This window comes from Lipotes vexillifer, unplaced genomic scaffold, assembly GCF_000442215.2.
Source record: "Lipotes vexillifer unplaced genomic scaffold, Lipotes_vexillifer_v1.1 scaffold1073, whole genome shotgun sequence".
NCBI lineage: Eukaryota > Metazoa > Chordata > Mammalia > Artiodactyla > Lipotidae > Lipotes > Lipotes vexillifer.
Genome location: NW_006791304.1, coordinates 1,217,612 through 1,228,397, shown reverse-complemented (window position 1 = coordinate 1,228,397; position 10,786 = coordinate 1,217,612). Strand labels below are relative to the sequence as shown.

Sequence of the window (10,786 nt, the reverse complement as noted above, 5' to 3'; positions counted from 1 at the left end):
GGACCGGGGCACGAACCCGTGTCCCCTGCATCGGCAGGCGGACTCTCAACCACTGCGCCACCAGGGAAGCCCAAGACATTACTTTTAATGCTAAAAATGGGTAGTAACTATTGAGCCAAAAACATCAACTCTGTGGCTCTTAATTTTATAATAAGGTTAAGAAAGAATTTTTATTTTTCAATTTTATTATACTTTATTGCTTCATAATAACTAGCTATTATGTCATTCTTGTGGGTGAAATAAAGTATTTCTTTAGCAATTGTAATTATGTCTTTGATGGGGATTGTGTTTTTCCCTCTTTATGGAAAACTATGGCACAGAAAAATATGCTGACTCTAGTCCGTAGAGCTGATTCTAAGCACCAGTTCTCTAAGCAGCAGCTGTATAACCTTGAACAAGTTGCTTTACCTGTTGGCCTTAGTTCTTTACCTACAAACATGGAGTTTACGTGCCTATGAATCATGGCATTAAAGGAAATAACATTGTAAAGTAGCAATCGTAAAGTATTGTACACAAGGTAATAATATTATGCCGTGTTCCATCTTCATAGGTTAAGCAAAAAGATATCACTTAACAAAAGATAATTAAAATTATTATTTTTTACTTCTGTGATCTTACACAGAAGAGGCAGAGGCATTTTGTGTTAAGTTTCTGAGCCAGAATTTCATGTTTTTGGGGTCATTTCCCTTTCTGAAAGGAGTGTAATAATCTAATTCAATCTTTTTCATGTCATATCTTATTTTGAGGATAGAAGAGTAATAACCACTTTTGCCATAGAATTTAATATGTCAAATATATCCCATTGGTGAGGTATTGAATTGCCCTCTGGAAAATCAAAATTATTAAAAAAATTGAAAAATGACTGCAAGGAAATGTACCAGAATGTTAGCAGTGCTCATCTCTGAGTAGATTATAGGTGCCTTATTTTCTTCTTACTTTAGTCTCTGTTTTCCAGATTTTTTAGAAGGTGTATATTTTTGAAAATGTAAAATACCTATTACCAAGGTTTGTTTTTTATTTCTCATGCAGAGGCTAAAAGGCACACTCATATTCATTTTACTAATGAATAGGGAACTTTATAGTAGACTATTTTACTTATTTCATAAATTTTACAGTGTATTATATTGCCCAGACAGCTTAGTTTTCAAATTTCAGCCCTAGTGCTTTTGACATGACAAATTAAGCAAAATATAATCTCTCTGCTATATAAGGATATTAATAACATCTATGTCATACGGTTGTTGTGAGGATCAAATAAATTAATATCAATAAAGCTCTTAGAACCGTGCTTTGTTCGGTGTGTTAGTTTGCTAGGGCAGCCATAACAAAATGCCAGAGCCTGCGTGGTTTAAACAACAACAATTTATTTTCTCATGGTTTTGGAAGCTGGAAGTTCAAGATCAGGGCGTCAACAAGTTAAGTTTCCTGAGGCCTCTCTCCCTGGCTTGCAGATGGCTGCCTTACTGCTGTGTCCTCTTATGGCCCTTTCTCTGTGTGTGTGCATCCCTAGTGTTTCTTCCCTTTGTAAGGATACCAGTCCTGTAGAATTAAGGCCCCATGCTTATGACCTCATTTAAGTTTAATTGCCTCTTTAAAGGCCCTGTCTCAAAATAACAGCCACATTGGGGGTTAGGGCTTCAACATGTAAATTTGGCAGGTATGTGTGGGGATAATTCAATTCATAATACTCAGTAAACTGTAGCGGTTACTATCATTGTCATCAACAACAGCATCATTATCACTGGAAAACACCATACTGGATGCAGTGGTGGATATAAAAATAAATACAAAGAATTTAAGGACAAGAAAATAAGATATCAATATACAAGTATTAATACAGAAGAAACTAAGTGGCATAAGAGAGTAACAGAGGATGTAATGAATGTTTTGAGTGGGAAAAGTTGATTTGTTAGATGAATCCAAAAAGGCTTAAATAGAATTTGGTGAAGAAAGAATTTGAACCTGGGGAAATGCAGGGGAAAGATGGTCTAGGAGCATTGAACAGTTTGATCACTATAAGGAAAAGCTACTGAGTTACATTCAGTGAATGGTGAGTAAGGAAATAGTGGGAAATAGCCCCCCTACCTGGCTAAGGCCAGATAATAGAGGCCTTCAGTGAGGAATCTGCAGCTTGTTTTGTTGTCAGTGGCAGTACCTATGAAAGCTTTATTTTTCAGCATGAGGGTGATGCCAGAGTTGTGTATTAGGAAGATGATTCTGGCAGAATTATGTAAGATGAATTGGAGGAGAGTGAGTCGAAGAAGACAGACAAAGTTTGAAGTTTTCCATGTGATACAGCATGGATGAACCTTGAGGATATTAGGATAAGTGAAATAAGCCAGTCACAAAAAGGTAAATACTGTGTGATTCTACTCATATGAGGTACTTAGAGTAATCAAATTACTAGGCATAGAAAGTAGAATGGTGGCTGTCAGGGGCTGGAGGGAGCGGGAAATGGGGAGTTGTTGCCTAATGAATACAGGGTTTCAGTTTTGCAAGAGGAAAAGAGTTCTGGAGATGGACAGTGGTGAGTTACATAACAGTGTGAATGTAATTAATACTACTGAACTGTATATTTAAAAACGGTTTACAACGGTTACACCATTGTAAAGCAGTTACTCCAATAAAGATGTTAAAAGAAAAAAATAACGGTTAAGGATGGTAAATTATATGTAATGTATATTTTACCACAATTTAAAAACCACTGGGAGTTCCCTGGTGGTCCAGTGGTTAGGACTTGGTGCTTTCATTGCCGTGGCCCTGGGTTCAATCCCTGGTCGGGGAACTAAGATCCCACAAGCCGCGTGGCATGGCCAAAACCCCCCCCAAAAAAACTCCCCGAAAAAAACCCTTTCCGAAATAGTTTTTTATATACGGCAAACTGTAGTGAGTACTGTCACCACTGGGTGCTGTAAGAAGTAAAGCTAACTATTTTAAGGTAGGAAAAAACTTAAGTTATTGAAATAATAAGGTAAACACTAATGAAGCCTTAAAATAATGTTTTGGTAGCCAGCAAGGAGAATAAGCAAGCTAGGTTTGAATGATAGAGTCAGCAGGACTTTTGAAAAGAAAAGATTTAAGAAGAGTCAAAAATGATATTTGAGGTTTCATACCTGGGCATTGGGAGGTGAAGGTGGTACTGGAAGAGGAGAATGAGTTGGTTCTGAAAAGAATTAAATTTACTCTTCAACATTCTGAGTGTAAATGTATCAGTAGAACATCCTCTTAGAAATGTGAAGCCAGTGATAGAAATTTGAGACTTGATACCTTTTAAGAAAGAGAACTGCATAGTGTCTTTCTCTGCATAGAAGATGTATACCAAATAAAAAAACCTGACCTTTGGGTTTGTGATCAGGCAGGAAACATACAAGGTGGACCTAGAGCATCTTATAGTGCCAATATGTAAGTAAGTACTCAAAAGAAAAAAACAAAACAGGGCTTCCCTGGTGGCGCAGTGGTTTAGAGTCCGCCTGCCGATGCAGGGGATATGGGTTTGTGCCCCAGTCTGGGAAGATCCCACATGCCGCGGAGCGGCTAGGCCCGTGAGCCATGACCGCTGAGCCTGCGCGTCCGGAGCCTATGCTCCGCAGCGGGAGAGGCCACAACAGTGAGAGGCCCGCGTACTGCAAAAAACAAACAAACAAAACAAAAAAACCCACCAAAACCAAACCCCTCATTAATGGGGGTATGTCGAAGACATATAGGAGCTAACTGAAAGAGCGTTCAATGGCCAAAGCTGGAAGAATTTGAGCAACAAAATAAAAAAGAATAATACTGCATTATAACCCAAAGTATAACCCAAGTATAAAATAAATATTCATGCATCCATACTGATATAAATAAATGATAGCGTAAATAAATAAATAGGGGAGAGACAAATCTCCCATACAGAAGAATTTCAAATAATTTATATAGCTAACTCCCCCCTCAAGTAGAGGAAGCATAAATTCCTACTCCTTAGGTGTTGGCTATGCATAGTGACTTTTCTTCTAATGTGTATATTATGAAAGAAGGTGGGAGTATAATTTTACAGTGGAGAAACCTGACAAGCATTGTCTCAGCCAGGTGATCAAAGTCAGTATCAACAGTGATAAATGACATGAATAGTATGTACTTTTGCTGTAATATAATGAAATGGCACTTCACCTCTGTGGTCTTCTTTCTGAAAACCCCAAACCCTGGTCTAATCATTAAACATCAGATTCCAATAGGGAATCAACCTACGGAATACTTGACTGGTTCTCCTAAAAACTATTAAAGTCATCAAAAATAAGTTATGTCTGAAAAACTGTCACAGCATACAGAACCTAAGGAGACATGACAAGTAAATGTAATGTGGCGTCCTGAAAGAGAGCCTAAAACAGAAAAAGGACATTAGGTTAAAAACTAAGGAGATCAGAATAAACTATGGATTTTAGTTAGTAATAATGTATCTATCTTAGTTCATTAATTATAATAAATGTACCATACTAATGCAACATGTTAATAACAGGATTCTGGGTGAGGGGGCGTCTTGGTCTGCTTCAGCTGCTATAGCAAAAACCAAAGTCTGGGTGGCTTAAACAAGACATTTATTTCTCACAGTTCTGGAGGCTGGGAAGTCCAAGATCAAAGTGCCTGCCTTGATCAGTTCCTTGATTGGCCATGATTAGCTTCCTGGCCTCCAGACAGCCTCCCTCTCAGTGAGTTCTTACATGGCAGCCTACACAAGAGTCTTACTTTTAAAAAGTAGAGGGATATAATTTGGTAGAGGTTTCATTTGTTTTGCTTTTAAGGGAAATTTGAGCATATTAGTAAGTGATAGGACAGATTTATTGGAGGAGGAATGGTTAAAGGTGCAAAGGAAAAATGTTGACTGTCAGTTGAGTAGATGAAAGCAAATGTACAAGTGGTAGGGGTAGCAATAGAGAGGAGAGATGCATTTTCCTCCAGGTCAGAAGAAAAGGATTAGGAAGTAGAAAATCAAAACGCAGAGCAATTTTATCATGGAATAGGAGAGAAGTTGACAGCATCAGGTAAGATCTAATTCAGTAAGTTAGGTGTCAAGGTCCAGGGGTTAGGGATGTAGATTTGCTTTATATACAGAGATAATTTTACCTTGTTAATTGGTTAACATTATGTAAGTACCTGTTTTGCTTGTACACTTCATATCTTGCTTAAATTAAATGGATTTGTGGGGACTTTCCTGGTGGTCCAGTGGTTAAGACTCTGTGCTTCCACTGCAGGGGTGCAGGTTCGATGCCTGGTTGGGGAACTAAGATCCTGATGCCATGCAGCATGGCCAAAAAATAAAAAAATTATAAAAGGGGGGGGATTTGTAAAACTCAGTAACCTTGATGGGTACATTTTTAAATTAACTAAAAGGAGAGGAAAGGAAAGGTTAAGTAGACATTTCCTAATGTCAAGTTTAAATGGCTTAGGTTTCAAATCTTGGCAAATGTTACCTATCTAAATTAGCTGTTAGAATAGTTAATTCCTACCATTTTTGAGGAGATAGAGGATTAATTAACAGTTTTTTCGTTTGTACTTACTTAGTGACTAAGAGTGTGTGTGTATATATTTGTGTGTGGTATGAAGAAAGTCCTAGAGACCTTTGCACATATATTCATGATTTTATTAAAATATGTCTTTTGGTAAAGAAATACCTATTATAAAAAGTTTAGAAAGTTCAGATTAGTAAAAATCCTTAAATCTCAGAGATAACTACAGTTAACATTTTTTGGTTGTATTATCCTTCCAATATTTATATATATAGTTGACCAACACAGTGGTTCAAGGTGCTGACCCTCTGACCCTCTGCAAAGTTGGAAAATCTACATATACAACCTTGGTTCATGTAGTACCTATTTATTGGAAAAATCTGTGTATGCGTGGACATGCATAGTTCAAACCTGTGTTGTTCAAGGGTCAACTGTATACATTTACAAATACAAACATATATATATATACTTGTGAACACATATATAACCCATGTTCCTTTTAAGCTAAATTACTAAATAGAGCAATACCATTCTAGAGCTGGAAAGATTTTAGAAATGATAAAAGCCAGTGTTTTTTTTTTTCCATTTCCTTTAGTTTTTAAGCAGCAGAACTCTTTCTTAAAATGTTAAATATATCATTGAAACTCTCTAATTGTAATATAAATGGGGGCCTAGGGCTTTCTGCCACTCAGTCTTTCCCCTTGCCTGAAAACAAAAATATCTGCATCCCTAATCATATTCAAGAGCTCCTACTAAAAATTAAAAATGATTTAGTTCTACCTCTAATATTTTACATTGTATTAAAGAAGTTTTGTGTTTATTCACTCCCCATTTTCTCTGTTTAAGTTTTTTTGTTTGTTTGTTTTCTGCAGTGAAAACTAGATTTTCATATGCCTTTCCAAAGGAATTTCCTTATAGGATGAACCATGTAAGTATATTGTAAAAAATAAAACTACTTGTTAAAGCTGTATGTAAACTAGCAACATTTTATATTAAAATAAACTGAATAGTCTCCTAGAAATGGCAGTTTCAGATTCTACGAGAATATGGATTTTATTTCTAAATTAAAGCTAAAGTGCTTCTACCATTTAAAAAAATACTTTGTAGCAGTGGTTATCAACCCTGGGTGCCCATTAAATCACGTTGGGAGCTTTTTTAATAATACTGATGTCAGGGCCTCTTTGGATCAACTAAATCAGAATTTTCAGGCTTGAAACCTGGACACTGGTATTTTCTAAAGCTCCCAGGTGGCTACTAATGTGCAGCTGGGGTTGAGAATTACTATAATGGAACAGAATGAAAAACATACTTGAAATTTTACATTATTTTAGAAGATGCATTTCTATTGCCATTTTAATAGGCATATTTTTCTTTTTCCACCTTGCAAGGGATTTTTTCATTCTATTTAAATTGTATTTTTGTTTCATTTTCAGTATTCTCTTCTATTATTAATTTGTAATATAACAAGAATAACAGTTAAGTGGAGATAATTACATTTTTGTGTTTGTTGAGTGGGAAGTATATTGGAAAATCTGAAGCTTATACAGGATTATTTTAAATAAAAATAAGTAATAAGAACACTTATATGAGGCTGGCTTTTCCTTAGAAGGATTAAAATGTTTCATAATCACAGTTGCATGCATTGTATAACAAGTAATTGTTTATAGCATATGTTCATTCTGATATAAGCTATTGTGTTTTCTTGATTTAAAAAAAATTTAGTAAAAATTTTTGATAAATGCCTAATTACATTCTTATGTTAGACTAAGTAGACTCATCTAATATGGTTTCATGTTGACATTTATAATCTTTTTTTTTTAACAGATATTAGAATGTGAATTCTATCTTTTAGAATTAATGGTAAGTATATTTCTTCCTTGTGATTAATAGAGTAAAACTTACTTTCAAATTTAGTGAAGTCATGAATTTAAAGAAATAATTGTAGGGAGGTGCATTTTAAAACCATCCAAGTGATATGTGATGGTAAATCATAGTACCTAGTGGCATCATCACCTATATGCTCTTGGAAGCCTGTAAAATAGTTTGTATATACTACTTAGGATGGGAAATTTTTTCTGTTCTATAGTAACTATAATAAGAGGATTACAAGCAAACCAGTCAGGACATTAAACCACTGTAAATTATTTGCACAATTTGTGTATGTGTGTGGTGTTATTTAAAGATAGATTATGTCTTTGGCAGAATTCTGCTCCTCCAGTTGGGAATTACGGATTTATAGGCTAATAAGAGGTTTCAGTGTGTTGCAGATGTGACACTTTGAGTCTCTAAGGGAATGGATGCTGACTGACTGCCAACCGATTTACCAAGGTATATTTCAGAGAGAGCACTGCCTTCACTATTACAGTAGAGTTTAGGGCTGCCATACTGCTTGCTTAAGACAACAAGAGGGAAGCAAGCATGAGTTAGAAAAATACATTTTGAAATACACAATTAAAAATCAGTTGGGTAATGGTAAGGTTTTTGTGTTATAATAAATCTGTTTTTATACATACACATTTTTTAAACTGTTTCTAGGATTGTTGCTTGATAGTGTATCATCCTTATAGACCTTTGCTCCAGTATGTGCAGGACATGGGCCAAGAAGACATGTTGCTTCCCCTTGCATGGTAATTAGAACAGAAGTTATTCATAGTGTAACATGTTATTAGCTAGGAAGGTTGACAGTTAAATATGAAGTTTAGTATTTTTAAAGTAATTAAACTAGTGCCCCAAGATATTTTATGTTGAGTGAAATATCTGCTTGTTGAATTCTAATTACTATACTGGTATAAATGCTAAAATGATAGATCTTTAAATTATCTATTTGGTGAATATTTCCAATAAAATTTGATTCTTATGAAAAACAGACTGTTTACATGAAAATTAAGATTGTTATCTTTAAATTATAATGGAAAAGAATATGAAAAAGAATGTAAATATATGTATAACTGAATCACTGTGCTGTACAGTAGAAATTAACACAACATTGATTTCAACTATATTTCCGTAAAATAAATTAAATGTTATCTTTAAAATAATCAGAATATTTTTGGTGGTATTCAACATATATATTAATTCGTTGTATAATTTCTGGTTTCCTATCTGATTTTCTAATTTTTGGAAAATTAGAAAAATGTTTATCTTATATTAAAATTTATTGTGAGGTTTTAAAATTTTAAATATATTTAGCTGTAATTTTATTCATTAAAATATGCTTATTCATTGTCACATTCATGTATCCATCGTTTTCCTTTGTTGTTCACCTTTGTATCTGTGTTACGGTAATATAAAAGAGATATAAATATATACAGATATGGGAAATCTGGCCCTCTCTGGAGGGTAATGTACAGTCATATGAGGTAGTTCTGCTTTCAGTAATAATATGATTTACATTTCTATAGGAGGATAGTGAATGATACCTACAGAACGGATCTTTGCCTACTGTATCCTCCTTTCATGATAGCTTTAGGTATGTAAATGTGGTGTACCTTTAGCAGCTAAATTGTTGTATATCTATTTAGGTCATCCTAAAAGAAATTTCACCCTATTGTACTTTATGTTTTTATGTTCCTTGAAGTAATAGACTATTCCTTGCATGTGAACTTTCAATAATATGAACTGCAACTATCACAAATCAGGATTATTGTCCCCCCACCCCCCTTTTTTGGTAAGTTTTTTTTTGAAATCGTTTAAAATAATTTTAACCAGTGTCTGAATAGAACATTTTTGTTTGTTTAGCGGGAGAAGTTTGGAATTAAGCCTTCTAATACTAGTTGTAACTTATATAAAATAACTAGGTCTTTTATTTCCTGAGCCCAATTAGGTCCTCAGCAGTCAAGTAAAGGAGCCTTTTGTGGTCCTTAATGCCTTGCTAGAGGGAAAGTTAGCCACCATTCTATTATCTGTGGAAGGCAGTACTGTCATGAGTTAGAACAGGTGGTCCTAGGTTTAAACTTTCCTTTCTTTACAATTGTGGGAAAATTATCTAACCTTTCTGAGTTTGTTTCCTTAATTGTAAAATTGGGGGAGGGTACTAAAAATTCAGTATAGAGTTGTTACAAGAATTAAACGAGTTATCTTTTAAATAATGCCTGCCATATGTTAGGCACTTGTTAGTTTCCGTTCCCTTTCTGTCTTGTATTCATTTCAATGACTCTGTCTTCTTGATTTTCCCCCCATTCTTTTACCAGTCCAGACTAATTTTTGTTGGTTTCTCTTTATTTAGTTACCCCTTAAATGTTAGTGTTTCTCTGCCTTCTTACATGAGGGGTGGTAAATAGGTTATACTTTTGTAGTACTGGAGGCTCCCTGGAAGGATTCTGAAGTGTCATCTGGGTTCAGTGGGAAGGAATACTGGGATCTGCATGGGTAGGAAGGCCATGTGCCACATCTTTGTCATCCTTGCTGTTTTTGTTCTTCCCGGGCAGTCTCACTGAGGCCCATGGCTTCTGCTATCTCTTATGTGTTGAAACATTTAAATTTCTTTATTTAACCAAGATCTTGCTCCTGAACTGGCCTTTATATCAATCTCTGCCTTTTGGATAGCTTCCTTTGGCATCTCACTGGCCTTCAGACTCATGATTAGGACTGAACTCATCAGGTTGCCCCCAAATATACTCTTTAATGCCTTTGCTATGTTGGTGAATAGCACTAGCTACCTTAGTTGGAAACCCAGTAGTTAGGCTCTTTCATCTTCCTCGATACCTACATCTAGTTGGTAACCAACACTTGTTGTGCCGTACTCTTTAGTAATCTCATAGCCACCTTCTCATTTTTATCCAGGTTATCACAGCAGTCTCCTTCCTGGCTAGTTGGCCTCTAGCATCCCTGTTCTCAGAGAGCCAGTCTATCCTCCACACTTGAGCTAAGGCTAGCAGTTCTCAACCAGGGATAATTTTGTTCCCCACAGGATTTTTGGCAATGTCGGGAGATGGTTTTGGTTGTAACAACTGGGGTGGGCATCTAGTGAGTAGAAGACAGGGATGCTGCTAAGCATCCTGCAGTGCATAGGGCAGTCTCAAAGAATTGTCCAGTTCATAATGTCAGTAGTGCTAAGGTTGAGAAACTCTGAGCTAGAAAGAGCATTTTAAAATGCAGAATTTGTGCTTCAGTTAAAATCTTTCAGTGCTCCTCCCAATTTCTGGATAAAATCCATAGCTTCTTTTTACCATTTATGTATATATCATTCTCTGCTCCCACTCTCACCTTTTTTAAAGACTTGGCTCAGATATCATCTCTTTAGTGACACCGTCCCCAACTCCGCACTCTCTGCATCACCTCAGTCTGGGTTTAGGATGTCTCTTTCC

At 35.6% G+C, this 10,786-nt stretch overlaps 1 protein-coding gene across 2 annotated transcripts in view; it reads left to right on the top strand.

Annotated features, from left to right (window-relative positions):
- Positions 1-10,786, top strand: part of CCNC (cyclin C) — a 25,812-nt gene that overhangs the window by 10,214 nt on the left and 4,812 nt on the right. For both annotated transcript variants that reach the window (XM_007464310.1, XM_007464311.1), the window contains 4 exons: positions 6,353-6,408; positions 7,305-7,340; positions 8,016-8,107; positions 8,882-8,949. In XM_007464310.1, coding sequence (XP_007464372.1) covers positions 6,353-6,408; positions 7,305-7,340; positions 8,016-8,107; positions 8,882-8,949 — 252 coding nt within the window. The remainder of the gene's footprint in view (positions 1-6,352; positions 6,409-7,304; positions 7,341-8,015; positions 8,108-8,881; positions 8,950-10,786) is intronic.